This window comes from Mytilus edulis, chromosome 2, assembly GCF_963676685.1.
Source record: "Mytilus edulis chromosome 2, xbMytEdul2.2, whole genome shotgun sequence".
NCBI lineage: Eukaryota > Metazoa > Mollusca > Bivalvia > Mytilida > Mytilidae > Mytilus > Mytilus edulis.
Genome location: NC_092345.1, coordinates 81,195,101 through 81,217,129, shown reverse-complemented (window position 1 = coordinate 81,217,129; position 22,029 = coordinate 81,195,101). Strand labels below are relative to the sequence as shown.

Genomic DNA, 22,029 nt, shown 5'->3' with positions numbered 1-22,029 from the left:
GTGGTAGAATCTGTTTCTCTAATGATTTTCTAACATTATGCAGGCTATGCAGGCAAACTTATACCTTCTTTTCCAATGATCTGCAAAAAGATGTGTTCTTTCTATGTAACGTCATCAGTCATGGTCGCCTTTTTTCATGCCGTCACAATAGAAATTTCAGAGGAAACCAAGAAAATCGACGTCATAATCGGATTTTAACCAATGAAGTACTGAGATCAAACGAACCACACGTTGATTTTTTTTATACAATGGGTACAGAAAGGGATAAATTGACGAAGAATTAGAGAAAATAATTTAGCACACTACAGTAACACAATAACGGGATGTATAAGTACCGAGCCACGTCAAATTGATACTACCAACAATAGACTAAAAGCGATAATAATAATTTACAATTAAAAATAAGAGAATACTAATAGTATAACAGGTTAGTAAAATGATAAACAATGTCAGTACCTAGAATCCATGCTTCAAATCCATCGTGTAGTATTTGTGAAGTTGATACGGAATATTTATCAACTGTTACAATCTTCCGATGAACTATTTTAGAAAAAGGACGAGACGTTCTTTGACATACCCCATGTTCATCAACTTTCTGCTGATACTCTGGTGACGTTTTACAAGGTCTGAGTAGCAGTTGCAAGCTCTTGACTCCGAATGAGTTGGGATAATTCATATCACATATGCAGGTGAAGTTGGTATATTGATACTAGGGTAAGTAAAATTAATAATTTCAAAATTAAGATCGTCCCGTTTGACACAGATTTTTTATTGAGATGACCGCTTATGTCGAATTCGAGGTATAAGTATAAAAAAAGAGGCAAAGGAAGCCATGTCTGATTTTTTAATTTCTAGTTCTGGAGGATATGAATTAATTGAATCCAATCAGAAAAGTTTGGATTGTATTGATATCGATATTTTGCTAAAAGAAAAGACAACCATCATGACCTGGTTGATCGTTACAGAAAATACATATATAACAGAAAAGGTCCAAATGATTGTACAGTAAACTCGCAAGCGCTTGTACAGTAAATAAGATATCCGACTTGAGATAATAAATAGGGCTTTTAAACTTCCCATCAGTTATTACTTTATATCAAAAGAGGTGCATGTCAAATACCTGGTTGTAACGATCGGGGGCCGTGCCAACGAAGCTGTCCTAGGACTAGGACATGTCTTAGGATGGTCTTAGGACACGTCTTAGTCCTAAGTCAGGTTAACGAAGGTGTCCTAAAATAAGATATGTCCTAAATTTGGTCCTAAAGTTAGGATATATAAATAGGTGTCTTAGGATAGTCCTAAAGATTGCGATGTTCTTAAACGAAATAAAAACAACAAATATGGTATAAATTTATTAATAAAAATACTAATACAATACTAAACTATTATAATGTTATAAAAATAAACTAATTAAACATTTTTTTTTTCAATATTTGTTAAATATTCAATTGTGTTAAAATTATTTTCAATTTGTAGACAAATTTAATATTTAAAATACTTCCAGATATAAAAAAAAAAGCGTTCATAGTATTTAGTTCGAGTTTTTGGAATAATAAACATATTACAAGAAATGTGTGTGGGTGTACTAGAACTTACTTGATGTACATATCTAAAAACTTTGAGATAATGCGGACTAGTCTTTTGGTGAAGTGCTGTACTATAAACTAAAATTGCTTTCCTATACACAAATTTATATGAAATGGACATAGTAACTCTCCAAAAAGTATGTTTGACGAACCAGGCTGAAGCTAGCGAACAATAAGGCAGCGAACAATAGGCGATATATGGAGAAACCAAAAAACAGAATATCATATCGATACGCTCATACATTTTGTATATAGAATAAATGGCGTTGTGCTTTTTTGCTTTTTTTTTATTAACACGAGTAACATTTTTTGCATCTAATCAAACGGTGCAATGTTAATTTAAATGTGGGGAAAAATTACTTCCTTTTACTTAATCCTTATTCAATACATGCAATGAAATCAAGTGGACCCAAAGACAAAACAATTTACATTCTAACATTAAATTGTAGCACGAATATCTCATTTAACAAAGTTGTGTGACTATTTAATTGTGTTGTCGTATGCAATTCATTCAATTTTTTTTATCGTGTATAATAACGTATTTACTAGTATAACGTTAAAACTTTTATTTTGCGTTAATTGTTTTCCTTTACACCTGTGGTGAAATACAATAAAATATATGTCATTGAATGTACATATTTTTTTCAATTAAATAAATATGTTAGGATGGTCCTAGGACCACCGTAGTTAGGACTGTCCTAAGATAGCTTTGTTTTACATCCTAAGACATGTCTCAGACACGTCCTAAGACCATCCTAAATAATGTCCTAAGACATATCTTAGGACATATCCTAGGATACTTTCATTGACACGGCCCCGGTTTTTCAATGGATTTTTTTTATCGCTGTTGTGTGATAGTTTTGGTCAATCAGTTACTTCGAGCTCCAGCGTTCTATGGAATATCTTGTTTTTATTATTTGATTGGTTCATATCTACATATTGAATATTTTAGATACCAAATATTGAAGCAGAAACGTTTTATAGTAACATTTGAGTTCATTAAACGTTCCATTTATAAACTTATTATCATTCAAATGTCGGTGCCCCGCTTGACAGTCTCCCGAATTACCAAAATATTAAAAACCGTAAAGTTCCGTTCCCAAACTGTGTCCATCGTCATGAGAAAATTTCTTATTTCCTTCATGTGTGATAAAATCGCCGGATATTCTTTGGGTCATTCTTCTTTATAATGGGATGTCTATAATCTTTTCTTACCTCAAACTACCAATTGTAAAAATTGCTTGTTCTGCGATCAAGCATGCCGCACTGAAAATTGCGTTTGCGGTTTAGAATAAGTATTAAATTGATCTTTACAATATCTCGTAATCTATATCATCATTTATTTATGTAGAGATTGCGTTATATATTCATGTACAAAAAGAAAAGATAAGCTGTGTTGTGTATATTATAAAAGGACTATTGCGTGATATTGCATGACATTGGAGAATATTCCTATCAGAAAAATAAATTAGTCTGTATTTCCAATATAGCAATATTTATTCTGCATTTTAGCTTCACAACAGTTTGTGCAAATTATAGGATTTTTTCAAAAAAGTGCCAGGACTCCATTCTTCAATGCGTGTCTATTTCGAAAAAGGGGAGGAATGTTGATGGTCAGATGACTCGGAACATATTTTATAAGAAGTAAAAGTATGCATCAAAGTCCTTTAAAAAAAGACGTCATCTTATAGAATTCCAGGGTTAATTATCAATTTCCGATTTTATGTCTGAATAATTACATTAGATGTATGTTTCATTATAATACGTTATTCTGATTGGCCAACTGCACATCTCGTGCTATTCCTGAAACAATTGTATTAGACAATAACATTTATCATTCATGATGACACGAGGTCCCACGATAAAGTGCACAGGTAAATTAAATGAAAACTTGATAAAAATTGTGTTTTCATGATTCTAGCTAAAAAAATGTAATTATAAGTATTGAATGCTTCTTTTTGTAACTTTATAGGGTTGTAAAAGCGTTGACCGTGCGCACATTTTTAGTATGAAGCGCTTCCGCGCTTCATACAAAATGTACTTCGGTCAACGCTTTTACCGCGCTTCATACAAAATGTACTTCGGTCAACGCTTTTACACCCCAATAAATTTACAAAAAGCAGCATTCAATTCTTAAATAAAATCTCATCCCCGTTTTCTGTACATTTACAAAAAACTTTTCCGAATTATTGACAGTTTTAAACGACCCAATACTTGAATGCTTTTAAAACACTATGATGTGAGTTTGTAAAAGTTTGTAAATTGCTAAATATAAATAGATTTTATAGTAAATACCTTACAAAAAAGTTAGTTTAAAACTCTAGTATAAACAAAATGTTAAATATACATAGACTTAATTGTTCAATATATATAGTCTTTATAGATAGTACTTACAAAAATCTGTTCTGTTATATCCTGTTATGTCTGGTTCAATAGTTTCCAAAGTTTTTAAGACATTTTATTTTAAGCCACGTTAGTTTTAGTAACACGTACACATGATGACTGTCACATGTTTGATATAAAATACATGGTAAGTCTTTGTCTCCGTCGTTTTATTTGAAGTTTTGTTGGAAGCTTTAAACTTATTATTGACGGACAAGTTCATGCCAACTGTTGGTTGTGAATTAGTTAATTCTTTATCCAACTTTTTTTTTTAAATTTCAAACGAGCTATTTGTAATAGACTCTGGGATACCATTCCAAAAACAATTTAGGCATGGCGATTTTTTTAATCAGATGTTTTTAAAGTAAAAAAAAAAACGTTATGTGGACGATCATGCATTCATTTATTTTGTTTTTAGGGGAGGAGCTAATTTACGCTGTCTGAATATTAATAATCATCTGTTGCTCAGTCGGCTGATCTATGTTTACTTTTCTACACATTTATTTTCTTTAATTGAGAATGGAAATAGGGAATGTGTCAAAGAAGCAACAACCCTACCTAAGACAACAACAGCCGAAGGCCACCAATGGGTCCTCGATGCAGTGAGAAAATCCCGCACTTCAGCTGGCCCCTAAACAAAAATGTGTACTAATTTCCTGTATTTAATGCTGCATAATGTTCATTTATGTTCTTACAAGACCACCGTATTCATGTTGGATTTCTCCTCCCCTCAATTCTCAGAAAATTAAACGGTCGTCCCCTAAGGAATGTCCAGGGTCAAAGGAATGCATCGGGTCAATTGGTTTAAATATTGACGTGCCAAGATTGATGTGGCAGATACATTTTAGGTATAAAGTATCTTGATAGCTCTATTTTTCTCACAAAAAGCAATCTTAAAATAATCGCCCCTTACCGTGTTTAATCTATTTTTTCAGATACTCTAAGTATAAACTACATAAATAACATTCACGATATTTTCGTAAACATGAATTGAAAGCCGGACTATTACGAAATATATAGTCTATTTTTATCTTTACCTGAAGTATTATGAAATACACAAGATCAGGTAATATATTTGTTTAATTTAATTATAATAATAATTTAACCTTAATGTCCGATTTTATTAATTTGATCATGTTGAGAAATTACAATAATGACTCGTTATTTGATGAAGATGACAAAATCTAAGTACGTAAGTACCACGAAATTTGTCACGACTGTACAACGCAGTTTAATGATATTAATAATATTATGATTGAACGGAAACACACAAGGATATAAAAGAGGTGTTTTAATATTCAATCGAATAATATTTTAAATTCAAGAAAATCGAATGTTGTAGTTACACAGTATTACAGATACACAAAAAGAGGCAGATGAAACTAAACTCATAGAGTAGAAGATGACAACGCCATAGCAAAAAAGGAAGACGGCCAAAAAGACCGACAGGTCCACTAAACAATACACAAAATACTTTAGACTTAGAAACACGAATCCAACTAATAACTACGGGTGATCTGAGACTCAGAGTGCTCCGGTATGGTAAACAGGTCCTGTTCCACTTGCTGCAACTGCTTGTTTGCTAAATTAAATGGTAATATGCCATTAATAACGAAAGGTGAGGTTTAACAAGTCCTGCTTCACTTGCTGCACCCGCTTTGTTGCGCATGATAAGTACAAGTCATAAAGTTATTCGATAATTTCTCAATAAAGGAAAAGGGGAAGGGAATAATTTAGTTACTTCAACTGCACAATATCCGTGGTTATATACTAACCTACAACAACCGCCAACACCCGACTTCTCCAAAATAGGTGTACACAGACAAACAGCAACAACACGCACAGTCCAGATTGCATGACTAAGTACATGCACAGAATTTAAGAAAGGTTTGAATTTAATCAAACGTTAATTATCCAATTTTAATATTAAATAAATGTGCACTACCACAGTATGTATATCAGAGATAAAAGAAAATCGGGAAATATAACAGTGGCCATTTTCCTGACTTGGTACAGGACATAAAAAAAAATGGAGGGTTGAACCTGGTTTTGTGGCATGCCAAACCTCCCACTGTTATGGCAATGTTAAGTTAAAATGGCAACATTAAATGACAGGACTACAATACAAATAAATGGGAGAAAATATAGGACAGAGAAACAGACGAATAATAGCTAACAAAAGGAACCAGGTTTGATATTTAATACCATCAGGTTATTCCTCCATGTTAACCTGCAACAAACTAATATGTTTTTGTCTAAACCAAAACAACAACAGCAAAAAAATGGATAACACATCATCAATGTGTCTGTCGGTAAACGTGGGTCTAAAAGACATTAGTTTGTAGCCGTTCCTGTAATTCAGCGGTTGTTGATGTTGATGTGTTATATTTTGTGTTTTGTGATTTGCTTTTCTGAACAGTACATAACATTTGTAATAATTACGAGTTAGTAACTGTCTGTTTTGCAGGTTAACATGGAGGGATTACCTGATGATGTCATAGTGGAAATATTTTCCTTTCTGCCACATCAACTTTTATTGTTAGAAGTGAGAACAGTGTGTAGACGTTGGTATACTTTGTCACATTCTGCTGACTTATGGCAGACGGTGGATCTAACTCTAGGCTTCAACCAGACGGAAAAACAGGCAATGGTTTCTAACTTAAAGAGGGTACAAGATCATGTTAAAATTTTGAAAGTTGATCCTCGTCTATTACAGACAATTTTTAAAAACGACATTTGGCAGTTTCTCACTTTGAAGACACTCCATTTGAATACTTTATGTAAAACAACAGTATCAGTATTAGGGGAACCAAACTTGCGTTATCCACGATTAGAAAAGGTGTACTTTTCGTCTGCTTTTGACAACAAACTCGTTCTGTCTGCATTTTCTGGATTGAAATTAGACACATTTGAATGGAAATACAGCGGACCATTTCAGCAATTCCGCGAAACAATTTTGGCATTGGGAAAAATGGATAACCTGCAAAAAGTGAGATTGCACGTTAAAAGCCTCGATAACGAGCTGCTTAGTTACTTGTTGAAAAACTGTCATACATTACATTCGCTTAAGCTTTATTTTTTCAATGTAAATATTAAAATTGATAATGATGCATTCCTATCCCTTACGGACAATTGTTCGTTAACAGAACTTGGACTTCCAACAACTTCTATAACAGACGAATCACTCTATCATATATCAAAAACTTGTCCATTTTTAAAACTAATTAATATCAATAATTGCTTTTATATCACTGATGTGGGAATTAGACATTTAGCAATGAACTGCATTCATTTAGAAAACGTGCATATTGGCAATATACCTAACTTAACAAATTTCACAGTACAGCTCATTTCTAGCAAGTTTAAACATTTAAAAGTTCTTAATTTGAAACAATGTATGGGCATGGAAAACAGAGGAATCGCTAATATATTTAAAAAGTGCTCGATGCTTATCAAGCTTAATGTTTCATTTTGCCCAAAAGTGAATTCCCATGTTTTGTTACCCGATAAAATCTGGACGTCGAACGTGCCTTTGAAATTGAGGGAAATTAGCTTGAGTGGAAACAATAACATAACAAGCGAAGTAGTATTTCGTATCATAAAGTTATGCTGTTGTTTGCAATCGTTTGAACTAGCATCTTGTCCATCTATCCAAAGCATCGATACAGCAAGCAACAAGCAAGGGATATCAAATACAAGATCAGAATGTGTACAAAAACCTCAGAAGACTGACCACTCACATATGAAATCAGTAAATTTCATTGGTTCATTAAATGTTGAGGATTCAGTTATCATTGCATTGTCATGCATATGTCCAGATTTAAGGAATTTAAGACTGACTGATTGTAAGAAACTTACAAAGAATGTTCTTGGTGTTGTATTCAGGAACTGTCGATTTATTGATTCACTAGAAATAGCTAATTGTACATTTAAAAGAAAAGAATATAAAGATACTGTAACATTATAAAACCAATATACATTTAAAGAAGTATTTACCAGCGTAGACAAAGTGTGAACCAAGAAATACCATTTTTACTGTATTTGTTATGTATTACTGTTGTAAATTATTAAATAAACAGACAATAAATTGAGATGCTTCAATAAAATAAGAAACCATATTTTAAATGTATTGTTTATATAGAGAATAATACATGGCAGAATCCGTATCATATGTCGTATCATCCCGAGATACCGATATCAGCCCAAGGGCCTTTAGGCCCGAGGGATGATATTGGTCGAGGGTGATACGGCATGCGATACGGATTCTGCCATGTTTTATACGCTTTATCATATATTTCAACAGGAGAGTATTATATTATATGAACTGTTTTCTGATTCAAAGCACTGGGTTACCTTCAGTTCTACTTTTGTCTTGTGTCAAAGGCCTTAAAAGAACTGCTCAATTACTTATCCGAAGCACCTGGGCTACCTTACAATTTGCGTGCTGTTGTTTTAAAAATATTTTGTTTGTATTTTTTTGTGTGTTTTGTATTTTTTTATAGTTGCATTTAGTGTGCCAAAAAATATGAAAACTTGACGTTCGTGACGTCACATACCAAACAATTACGTCATTCAATAAATTGCGTCACGCCCGCATGACCGTTCTATTGGACCTTTTTTGAGGAAAATTTTTCTTAAGCTTACATAAAAAAAAAACTGACTTTATGTAAAAAAAAAATAAATAAATAAATAAAGGGGGGTGATAAAGGGTATGCGATAAAGGGTAGGGGTGTGATAAAGGGTAAACGATAAAGGGTGCGCATCAAAGTTGCGCGATATGGATTAAACAGCAAGCTATTTATCAAATATGAAAAACTACTGTATTTACTACTAAACATATGATAAATAAACATAAAAAAATTATGATAAATAGAGAATATCATATGGCTTTTTCTATATCGCATCCGTATCAACCCGAGACACCAATATAATCCCAAGAGCTCTGCTCGAGGGACTATATTGGTTGAGGGTTGATATGGTGTGTGATATTGGAAAAGCCATATCATATACACTTTATTATATACATATGGCTCAAGTAGATGTTTTTTATGTAACATGACGTCATACAGATTATAGGTCTGACATGACGTCATACAGATTAGGGATTTGAAAGCCTGTGCAACAGTGACTGCAATCGATGACGTGACGTCATACAGATTATTAAAGCTTTTGAAACCGTGCTGATATCGATATCATCACGGGTGGCTGATACAGCACGCTTGCCAATGATTGTATTACACATACAATTTATCTGTATTTACTACTAAGTATATAATAAATAAATTTATGATACCTTTATGACATGAAGATGATTTTATATTAATTTATAAACAGGTGTGAAATCGACACAAATAGCTTAATATTAAGTTTATGTCACTAACAGAACATTTAAAAGCAGCAGCAACAATTCATTTTCAGAAAAAAATACCACGTAGCAAAATCATTTATGGTGTATAACTTAAAACTGTTTTTTCCCCTTAATTTAAATTATTGTTGAGATAAATTCCACTCTGATACTTTCGTTATGCAGTTCATGTTTACCGTCGAAAAATAATACAATACTTCATTTTAATTGTAGGAACGATTCATTTCGAAAAATAATACAATACTTCATTTTAATTGTAGGAGCGATACATTTCTATATGCGATTGATTTCCACACAAAGATGGAATTTTATTCATTTTCATCAAATCCAGTCTTCATTCAGTCGAATCTTTAATTTGCTTACGTTATTTGTTTCGGTCTATATCGAAATGTTAGAAACGTCAAAATAGTTTTAAAAGTCGTGACAAAACATAAAGCATGGGTATTTCAAAAGAAACGGCATATATTCTACTTTTTCAAAATTAATACAAATACAAAATAAAAATTCGTATACATCCAGTAAGTTAACGTATACAGTATCCACAATATACTTCATTGACAGCAAAGAAGAAAAATGATAACTTAATACAATAGAACTCACTCCATCTTCAACCTAATGATATGAACGTATATTAAAGAATTATATTGGATTAGCTTAAGCTAATTTCTAATTCTATATCGTATGATCCTATCAATGCTGTACAACAGTACGATATTTGGGTAGGACTTTTTTTATACAAGTATAAGTATTCAGTTGACGAGAAAAAGGTCAACAACTTTGTTGTTATTACTTGGCCATTTGTAATTCATACAAATTATTTTTCAATTTGTTACGAAATTGTTTTTTTTTCGGTCTATTTTTCTAATAAAATTGCGATATTTTTTCCGCTATTTTTTAGTAGTGTCAACCATTCCTGATACTTGTAAACAGTGGTTTTGTCTAGAGAAGAGTCTACGTGCATTACAGTATTATGAAAAATAGAAACGTGCGAAGTACTATTGGACTGAGTTGTCATGCACAATATTAACTGCCACTGCGACTTGTATATACTTGTTCTTACACACAAGAGTATTTATTAACCATGTTCTTTTAATTAGATATATTTGATTTTGAAAGTATTACCTGTAATACATTATACTGAATGTTATGATACTGATTAAAATTATGATTAGAAAACATGTATTTACACATTTAATTCATTTATTAAAGAATTGAGCAAACTCGCACTGATGTATATGACTTTGTCAGATATTATAGTTTATATATTTTTTTAATCTAAACATTTAATTTTTTATTTTTATGGACAAATCATCACGTAAAATGCAATAAATACGCTTTTTAACACAATGGCCGATTCTTTTTTAACCTATTCGATGGTAACTTCATACATAGGGTATGAATTAAAATAGTGGCCTTTTGTTTTGTAAGGTCTAATAAAAATGCATTAAGTGTAAATAAGTGATTGTTGATAGGATACTGTTTATAACTTAGTTTGCATAGCACCACTTTCTCTGAGTTTTAGCAATGGAATTTCAGTTGAGATCTGTAGTTTTACCATGTGGAGATTCAGCTTCAGAATTGGTAGAAAATCCGGAATTAATTGATATGACTGATATAGTTTTCATGCTCATAGCTCATTTCGCCAAGTTATTCAACAAATACAACAAAAAAGTGATCTACGTAGCCAGAATATGGATTGGTTACATAGTAGATGGAATTGAAATAGTTGCTATAAGCATTGACCAAGGAGGAATAAATTTTGAAAGTTGGTTTGCAAATTTTCTTTTTGGAGCATATTTATTAACTATAGTGGTGTTCGTAACTTACATTACATTTATTGAATGTTGTTCAAAAGCATCATTATCAAGGCATTGGATGAAAATATTTATTATTTTTAAACTTTCTTCGTTTGTGAATGCTCTTTTTATTTTCATTTATCCCATTGTGATTTCAGACAGCCATTATCCGTTTTGGGAAATCATCGTGATGATTATCGCCGCTCTTGACATGTTGTCGATCTTTATAATATTGATGCTTACGATTTTTGTGATGTGTAAATGTGTTCGTCTCAATAAAGTTGCACCAAAACAAACGAACCGGAATATACCAAAACCAACCAACAAAAAGAAAAGTACTACTGTCGTTAAAGGGAAAAAGTAATAATTTCAACAAACACTTATATGACAATAGTACTACTGTCGTTAAAGGGAAAAAGTAATAATTTCAACAAACACTTATATGACAATAGTACTACTGTCGTTAAAGGGAAAAAGTAATAATTTCAACAAACACTTAAATGACAGTGGATTAACAAAATTTGATTGAAGAATGTTTGATTTATCTGTATCTGTCCAGCCGTTTTTAAAACAGTCGTCGTTTTAATCATATTTTTTTAATAGTTCAATCTAAACGATAAGTACTCAGTCTGATACACACTAATGCCTCGTTCACAAGTAAATTTAATTCGAATTGAATTCGAATTGAATGCGAATCGAATTCGCTAGTCGCGTTCACACACTCCTCTTTTTTTTTCGAATTGATTCGAATTGGCTAATTCGAATTATCTAATTCGCATTGGAAATACGCTTTTGTCAATACGAATTAAAAGATAACGTCGTTTGGACAGTAAAGCGAATTTGACGCGCATTGTAATTCGAATTAGAATTTACGTTAGGACGTAAAACGTTTCGAATGCGAATTAAACTAATTCGAATTAGTTAATGCGAATCGAATTCGAATGTCGTGTGAACTCAGCATTAGGTTAAATAACGAACACAAATAATGGTGAAAGATTTCACGAAGATTAGCCAGTTTTATTCGGAATTACAATTTATATAGGATTTGTCATTGAAAAAACTTAATTCGTGTGATTTCATCTTTTAGTAGTGTTTATTTTTCTAAAAATAAAGATCTTCCGATGGATTCTAAATATGTTCTTAAATTTCTCTGTAGGGGGAGATATCTCATTAAATGTGTGTTTATTTGAAGCATGTGAGCATATGATACCAGGAATACTGTGCACGCTTTAATAAAACATTTGCACCGTTAATTAACATACACGTCTCTAGGTGACAGTAAAATCTACGTTTTACGAAGGGCAGGATTGAAATATAATACAATTATCTCCTAATGTTTATACTGCTTCTAATCATTGCTTGAAAAAGAGTACATGGGCCCTCAAATATGACAATTTGCATGTTTATGTATAAAAATTATATGTACCAAGTTTTACTAATAACTCACCAATTGAATTAAACTACATTTTTTTCTATAATCATAAACAAAACAATAAATATAAATTATATTCAAAGAACTGTTATACATGTTATAATTTTATAATCAGAATATATTTAAAATATGATTCATTTTACATTATAATCATACTGATGAAGGATATCTGTTATCCGTAATATTTGATATTTGTTCACTTTATTATTATTATTTGATGATATTGTACCATTTTAGACTTGATAAATATTATTTATTTTGTAATGTACTGTATCATAATTATATGATCTATTGCCCCGTAAGATTTATCGTTGGCTATTATTCAGTCATTAAATCTTTTATGTATTTATACACACCAACGTTGTGTTAATTTTGCTATGGTCGTCTACATAGTGTCTACATGTCATTTTGTCTTTCTTTGTTGAACTAGTTATTTTGTTTTGTAGTAATTAAGATTTTAACATATTGTTGACGGCTGTACCCTTTTTGTTAAAACTTTTTTCCTATTATGTCTGTGTGTTTGCTCGCACATTGTTGTCCATATAATGGAATTCTATGCAACTATGAAACAAGTGACAGGTTCAGATAGCTAAAAACCAGGTTTAATCCACTTTTTTTTTATAAAAGAAATGCCTGTACAAAGTCATAAAAATTACAATTGTTTTCCCTTCGTTTGATGTGTTTGAGCTTTTCATTTTGCCATTTGATAAAGGACTCTCTGTTTTAAATTTTCCTTTGAGTTCTCGATTGTTTTTTTTTTCTATTAATTTTTTCTGTGTCATGTGTATTTTTACCAGTTTATTGAAAATTAATGAACACATTATGGTCCATTTTGATATTTTTTAGATTGATCGATGAGTTGATAATAAGCATACGATCAGGGCAGGATTATATGCTTTTAAAAATGAAGTTCGTGTAATGTTGGAATGTTTTTGAAATGAAAAGCCTTGATACACGTCTAAACATGTGAAAATTTTAAGATATTCATTGTCTTTCGATAACACGAGGTTATACAGGGCTTACAATATAATATATGTAAATATCGTATCAAATCTAGCCCAACTATGTCAGGTCTTCAAATTGGAGTTAGCAAATTGAGCACTACGGCCACCAATGTAAGATCTATATATTTGCGTTAGCAAATTCTTGTTCTTCCCTCAATGGGATTCGAACTCTTGCTTATGTGACATCCTTGGGACACCGCCTGTACCGTGTCTAGCGTCCTAGAACACCCAACAACCTAGGCTACGAAAATATAGCTTACGGTGGTCGATGTAATACCTTTCCTCGTCGGCTTTGTCTAGGGTCGTAACAAAGTACTGATAAATCTAATAACTGGATTTAATTCATGATTGGTGCACATGTGAGAACAAAATAAACACATATAATTTTGAGTTTTGGATAGTCGGAAATTTGTGAAGCTAATGAACAAAAGGGTGAAATATAATCGCATTTGGTATTGATAATATGACCCATTTACATGAAAAATATTTCATGATACTTTTGGATGCACTCTATTACTATACTTCCGAAATAGTGCATCCAAGCCAACTATGATCATAGTAAAAACAGAGTAACTCCCCTTTTATCATATTCCTAAGACCGACCACTTTGTATCTATCTACTCACGTACTACAAGAAAAGGATATAACCAGTTTTCAGTTTATCTATTTTGTAAGCTTTTTCAAAACTTCTTTCTTTAGATTTCCATTTTGTGTTTTGTATACTGTTGTTTATATTTTGGTCTCTATCTTTTTTTCTTCTTTAGCGTTGTTAAGTTATTTTCGACTCACGAATGTGAATGTCTCTTTTGTATCTCTCTTTTCAAAATCACCAAAAGAAGACGGGTTGTTACAGTTTACATGTATACTTAATATTTTGTAATAATAATCAGATCTAACATCTCGATAAAAAAAAATACAGCTTTTTCAGAAATAAAATGAAAAAGTTTTTCATCAAACCGTTCATTTCAAACATAAACTTTTTGAGTTTTGAAGTACGGTTCGAAAAAAGATGGATGGCAGTCTATTTGGTTTCTGTACATAAACTATAAAATTTTGTAACGGACAATTTACGTTTGTATAAAAGTGAGTTTGTGAGGGATTTTCTTGAAGACGGATTGGTGGTCTTTGGCTGTTTTCTGCTCTATCATCGGGCTGTTGTTTCTTTGACTCATTCCACTTTTTCATTCTCTATTTTATTGTGTATAAAATACGAGATAAAATGTAATATTGAAATAAAATTGTTGTTGCATCTAAAAGGTGAACACTGAATAGATTTAAAGTTATGTTCTAATTCATAACTTAATTAATTACATGGTTCATGATGTTTCATATGTTGATATGCATACAGCGAAAACATCTTTATATCTTTATATCTTTATATATGCTTAATTCTTGTTTTTCTTCACAAAGTTTTATGTTTCATATATGATATTTTTACTTTTCATTCTGGAATGGTGTGAATTTATAGACGTAGTACGCACATTTTTCAGTCATATACCCCATAACAAACTCTTGTTTAAAGTTAAGTATTTGTTTGAATATATTCCCATCTGGTCATCCCTAATGGCACAATTAAGTAGTTGCTTAATGGATTAGTATGGTTCTAAAATATTCGATCCATGGTGATAGAATGGATCCACACAATTTCTATTATCGCTATTTCACGAAATTTTCATTCGGTCTTACTGACTGATAATTTGCTTTCTCAGCACATTAGAGTGAAATGATTTTTTTTCGTTAGAAACTAAGGGCGTACGTTCCCGTTGTCAATGAAATTAACAAGTTGGCATAGGTAAAAAAGCAATAGAAAGATTATCATTGGTCATCTCAACTCAATTGCTTTTTTCACTTTCGCCGTACCTACCGCCTCAAGCGAGAAAATCAATCTCGTTGAGATGATCGACGATAATCAAAAAAATATCTGCAGACCAACATTTATAAAAAGTAAAATCACAAAAATACTGAATTCCGAGGAAAGTTCAAAACGGAAAGCCCATATCAAATGGCACAATCAAAAGCTCAAACACATCAAACGAATGGACAACAACTGTCATATTTCTGTCATGGTACAGGCAAATGTAGAAAATGTTGGATTGAAACTGGTTTTATAGAGCTAAACCTCTCACTTGTATGACAGTCGCATCAAATTCCATTATATTTACAACGATGCGTAAACAAAACAGACACAATAGGTAAAATGCCAAAAAAGGGGTACATCAGTCATCACCGTGTCACAATCTAATAAGAAAAAAAAGCAAATAATATTTAGCAAAGAAGCACAAAAAGGCATATATCAAATATATTAGCCATGTTTATTGCTTACTTATTTTTTGTATTTTAAATCAACTCATTAAGGATTGAAATATTTGAAGTCCTGTGACTGAATGTCTAGGTTTACATCAACTCTGGTGTAGAATCGTAAATCATAAATCATAAATGGTGCTAAGCATCGATGTTGTGTATAGATGAAATTTAATAAACATCTTCCAATATCACAATAAATAAGAACTTGAGCTTTTGAATTTGGTTTTATTTTTCATATCTTTTTACTTTACAAATCATTATGGAGATTAGAACGATAAAATTATTCCACGATGATGAACTTAACATATCAGATTCTTTGATCGAGACAGTCTTACATTTTTACCATTGTTTCCATTAACTTAGCAGATATTGCTATTCAGTTATTTATATTTGTGAACATGTTTTAACCAAACTTTAGTATTTTGTATGTGCCAAAACATGAGCCATTTCTGAGATTGTCGTTAGTTGCTTTTTACCAAACTTGTTTTGATAATTGTATCATTAATCAGGCGTTTTTTAAGTAACTAATTACTCAGATCCTCCTCGTTTGCTCTTCAAATGATAATTTCACTTGCAATGAAATCTCAATATTTAAATGTTTGTTATTCCAGCCATGCACATTAAATGGTATATGTTTGTTTTTTAAACGACGAAAGTCCAATAACTCTGAAATGACAAAATAAAGTAAAAAACACCTTAGTCTACCACCGTTCGTCATAATTTAGAAAAGTTTGATTCATACTCGAGGTAGTGTACAAATAAATATAATCTTTAATTTTAATGATAAAAAAGTATACAAGCCCTCAGACGACCACTTCTAAGGATTTGTTGGTTTGAAGTACATCCGAGTCTTACACGTATACTTAAGTCTGTATGCGATATAACGGTTATCAACGGATTATTAGAGTGACATAATAATTTCATTAAGGGCATACGATACAGTTTTGATCCCGTATTTACATTTTGATAAACAAAAAAAATCCATATAGCCTGTTTCAATCAAATATGTAATAAAAAAAATATACCTTCATGTGCTTCTTTTTGAGTAAAATGAGGTCGAAATTTTGTATATTTGCTCAAAATTCGGATTTGTGGCCGTATTTTCTCTTTCGAAAGAAAGACATACCTTTTTTGTTTTAAAAGATAAACACAAATTGTTTTTGGTTTAATAATTTGTAATTTTTGTATTTTATAAGAATACTAAAAGTTTATACATTTTGTAATCAGAAATATCTCATATTTATCAAATGTTCATGAATGTAGAAAAAAACATCATTTTTTGCTGTATATTTATCATGCACTATTTACGTTTTCATGAAAATTGGCACACATAATCTTCTCGCGTAATCAAACCAAATGGCATTTTAAAAAAGAGGGGTCCATGAACTCGTTTTCAAAGTAAGTTTGAATGATAAAAATCAGTCGAAAACTGAATCTTTTCCCGATAAGTCATAGTTTGACGTCGCGAAAATATCAATTTAAAGTGGTGTAGTGGTTAGTGCATCGGACTACTAACACAAAGGTTCCTGTTCGATTCACGTTCGGGATGAAAATTTCAGGGACTCAATTTTCGTCTCTCCCTTGACACCATTTGCGAGTATGGTCTTGAGGAAATGATGATAGTCCGTCGGAAGGGGACGATAAATGGCTGACACGTGTTAAGAGATAGCCATATCTCTTGCACGTTAAAGACACCCTTGTAGATTTCGTAAAAAGAGCAGGCTAATGCCGCTACAAGGCAGCACTCGCACCCGCAAAGTGGAAAGGGATTAATATAAGTTGAAAAACTTGTTTCCCAATCCACTATAAATAAATATGTTTAAACTAACAATTTACGTTAGCAACGTCATTACCTCCCCTGTATCGTATGCCCTTAAGTGGCGTTAAAAGTATCAGAAGCCGTTTGTGTTCGTATGGGTATTATTAAATAATAAAGATTGATTTTAGATGCTTTTACACATTAACTACACCAGACAGTTTATGAAAATTAAAAAAATATATATCTTGCAATTTTAAATGCATCTTCGCTAGCCAAGGGCTACGATCCACTCCCGCTCTCTTCGCTTGAAGAGAGCGGGAGTGGATCGTAACCCTTGGCTAGCGAAGATGTTTTAAATGCAATACACGTGAAGAAAATAAATGGCTTATACAATTTTCCAAAAGTATGTTTTTTTCTTACATGCATTTGTATAAGAAACGCACGTTTGACGTACACAATTATAAGGTATCTCCGATGATTTTTTTCATTTTTTATTTTTGAGATATATTGTTCAAGAAATCAATTAATTAAATGATGATATTTAGTTGGATCACCTATGTGTAGGTGCCATACTTTGAGAAAAAAGTAAAATCACAAAAATACTGAAAATTCAATCGGAAAGTCCCTGATAACATGGCAAAATCAAATGACAAAAAACACAACAAACAAGTGGACAACAACTGTCATATTCCTGACTTGGTACAGGCATTTTCAAATGTAAAAAATGGTGGATTAAACCTGGTTTTATAACGCATAATACAGAGAAAATCGTAGAAAATACCTCAAGGGTAGACATGCTGGTAGAAATGTCTTTTTAAACGATTGAGTCACCTTTCTAATTGTTAACTTTATATTTCTCAAAACAATGTCATACCCTTTATTTCATTGTATGGTGTTTACATATCTTAGTTGGGTAAAATGCGCAATTCATTTCAAAGGAGTAGGTCCGGTAAGGGCCGATTTTGGCCCCAAATTTCAGTTTCATCTAACGAGATATTTAGGACACTTTTTAAACACTTAAGTGTCTATTTTAATTGATTCGATTAGTTTAAGCTAAAGATTTTAACTGATTCAGTCATTAAAAACGCTCCGATTGAAGCTTAAATATGAAAAATCTATCAAATATGCCAAAAAACGTCACTTTTCAGATGGTTTTCGTCAAAAATGAAAGTGGCCGCATCCGTGTTCATCCTCAACCTTTATATATGTTATGTATTATCATCAAATACAACTTACATTTCAATATTATGAATGAACACGAATGCGGCCACTTTCATTTAAGACGGAAACCGTCTAAAATTTAACTAAAATGCTATAATTGTGAAGATTTCAGTAAAAGAGGGACGAAAGATACCAAAGGGACAGTCAAACTCATAAATCTAAAACAAACTGACAACGCCATGGCTAAAAATGAAAAAGACAAACAGAAAAACAATAGTACATATGACACAACATAGAAAACTAAAGAATAAACAACACGAACCCCACCAAAAACCAGGGGTGATCTCAGGTGCTCCGGAAGGGTAAGCAGATCCTGCTCCACATGTGGCACCCGTCGTGTTGCTTATGTGATTACAAATCCGGTAAATAGTCTAATTCGGTAATTTAGCATGACTTTATGATGCTAGTACACGATATATGTGCATTGTATTGTCAAAAACAGCACATATTTATGTAGAAGAAGCATTCTACTTTCCAAAAAATAGCTAAAAGATTACATTTTCACAATTTTGCAAAACTGCTTAATTGTGGGGCCAAAAAGGGGTCTTACTGAACATACTCCTTTGCGCTGGTGGATAACTTTTATTCAATTTCTCAGCCCATATCGTAAACTTCGTTTTGGAGCCGAGACATTTTCAGATATGTGGTAAAAATTGCGCATATTACCCCAGTTAATACCTTACTTTCTTGCGTGATTATACAGACTTTTCTAACCGGGTTGTGGATCTTATACAAAAAAATTAAAAAATTCAACAGAGTTATGAGAAACATTGACGGAAATCGACATTAGACATGTTTAACTGTCACCATCAAAATAAGTTGACCGATACTACGTGTCGGTGTCTGAAATCAGAAGCGATAGTTTCCTGGACTGCTATCTTACGATACCAGTATAGTTATATGATCAGTTTGATAATATGCATAATACTGCAACCTGATAGATAATATGGACTTTTCAATCAGTTTTTAAAGATGCCAACATGTTATTAGTCAGGTGATTGGTTGTGATACAAAACAGGAAACTGAACGACACAATGGCCATACCTGCTTGAAATAATTATTGCTGGAACAATAGAGAAAAGTGAGTAACTGTCAACAAGATATTTATCGGTAGCCTGGTATATGAAGATCGAAGAACGCTCATGACAGTACGAAACCTAGAATATCTGTTAAGAATATAACACCCCGTTAGGTTGAAAAGAAAATATTACAAGGAGAACTTTCCTACGTTCAAGACAGAACTAAGGTCATCAAAGAAACCGGGTTTATATTTTTCCATCTGATGAGTTAAGCCTTTTTAAACTGATTTTTATAGTTCGTTCTTATGTTGTACTGTTATACCACTGTCCCAGGTTAGGGGGAGGGTTGGGATCCCGCTAACATGTTTAACCCCGCCACATTATTTATGTATGTGCCTGTCCCAAGGCAGGAGCCTGTCAGTGGTTGTCGTTTGTTTATGTGTTACATATTTGTTTTTCGTTCATTTTTTTATATATAAATAAGGCCGTTAGTTTTCTCGTTTGAATTGTTTTACATTGACTTATCGGGGCCTTTTATAGCTGACTATTCTGTATGGGCTTTGCTCATTGTTGAAGACCTGTGGTGACCTATAGTTGTTAATGTCTGTGTCATTTTGGTCTCTTGTGGACAGTTGTCTCATTGGCAATCATACCACATCTTCTTTTTTATATTATAATTTTGTATGCTAGACAACGCTTTCTCCACAAAAGATTCATCAGTGACGTTAGAACGAAAAAGTTAAACAGTTAAAAGTTAAAGTACGCGTTAAACGAGGATACAGAGTCAACTATTCCGAAAGGTTTGACAAATACAGATACGGCAATCTTTTCCTGGGATAGAAATCCTACTCAATTCGAACAATTAAATGTTTTGAAATTATAGATATTACATTTTCAATGATATTTATGTCAAAACAGAAGTGCACGTTCCTTGAATCACATATACCCCTAAATCCGAGAAAAAAAAACATATTTAAAATCCTTCGTTATGATAATCTAAATCCTACAGACTTCCTCTCAAGCCAACCAAAAGAAAATAAAGTGATTGTACCAGAGACCAGAGTCATAGGATCTGGAACACAGATTTAACCTGATTGGTACTTACATAAGCAACATAACGGATGCCACTTGTGGAGCAGGAACCGCATTCAATCCTGGTTTCTGTCATTGATTATTGGTAGGTTTCATGTTGCTCAGTCATTAGTTTTCAATACAGTAGATACATTTACCGTAAAGACAGGGTACGTATAAGAGATGTTGATCATGTAGACACGATACAGGCGAGTGAAATGAGAGCCAAATTTACATTTTTAATGCACCGACCTAACATACGGTTAAATTATATATCACTGGACAGCTAAGAATGTGTACTTTCTAAATATTCCGGTCGTCAAAAGAAATTATGGTGCAATTTTTTTTAAATCGGGGTCAAAGGTCATTGGTGCAATTTCAATTCACGGATACTTCCAGTAGAAAAAGCATGTCAAAACAAATGCAAAAACGAAATAATATTTTAGGAATACTGTATTACTGTTGGGAAAATATATTTCTTACATAGTATTAATTAATTTTGGTCGATTTTAACGGTAACGTATGTTACGTAACGTTTTCTCTCGGAGTCTTTGAAAATCGACCTTTAAGCCACACACATGTATATGTGATCACCCTTGCATTATCTAAATCTTATAATACCTCGAAATCAACTGATTGCACGTATTAACAAACATATATCTTCAAATTTGATATAAATAATCCGAAACAAAATATTTGAAGTAAGAGGAAAATATGACATATGACGTATTTTTAATTTCATTGACAAGTCCCATGATGAACTGTACATTAAAATGGAGGAAACGTGTGGTCTCCTATTAGTTTGAAAGCCTGCCAACCGCGTCAAGATCATACATCATATTTTTGTTAATTATTGTAGTGCAATATGTTGAGTCTGGATCATACCGCAATTTCATTTACATCACTAATTCAGTTATATATATATGATAAGAGTAATAACTAACATTACTAAAATGAGTAAAGTGCTTCTAGTATATATATATCAACAAAAAGACAATTTTGATATAAACATCACCAGGAAAATATGATCACTCATTGTACGTCAAACTGTGTTTGATTTTACTTTGGTCGGCCGCCGTGTATCTTGAGA

At 32.2% G+C, this 22,029-nt stretch overlaps 1 protein-coding gene across 2 annotated transcripts; it reads left to right on the top strand.

Annotated features, from left to right (window-relative positions):
- Positions 1-4,027: 4,027 nt before the first annotated feature.
- LOC139513101 (F-box/LRR-repeat protein 7-like) lies at positions 4,028-8,086 on the top strand. Of its 2 annotated transcripts, none has more exons than XM_071301277.1 (2): positions 4,028-4,116; positions 6,436-8,086. In XM_071301277.1, exons 1-2 carry the CDS (start codon positions 4,096-4,098, stop codon positions 7,933-7,935), a joined length of 1,521 nt encoding a protein of 506 aa, XP_071157378.1. In that variant the 5' UTR covers positions 4,028-4,095; the 3' UTR covers positions 7,936-8,086. The 2 variants fall into 2 exon arrangements, with proteins under 2 accessions (XP_071157378.1, XP_071157379.1); XM_071301278.1 differs by lacking the exon at positions 4,028-4,116 and adding an exon at positions 4,953-5,034.
- The last annotated feature ends 13,943 nt before the right edge of the window (positions 8,087-22,029 follow it).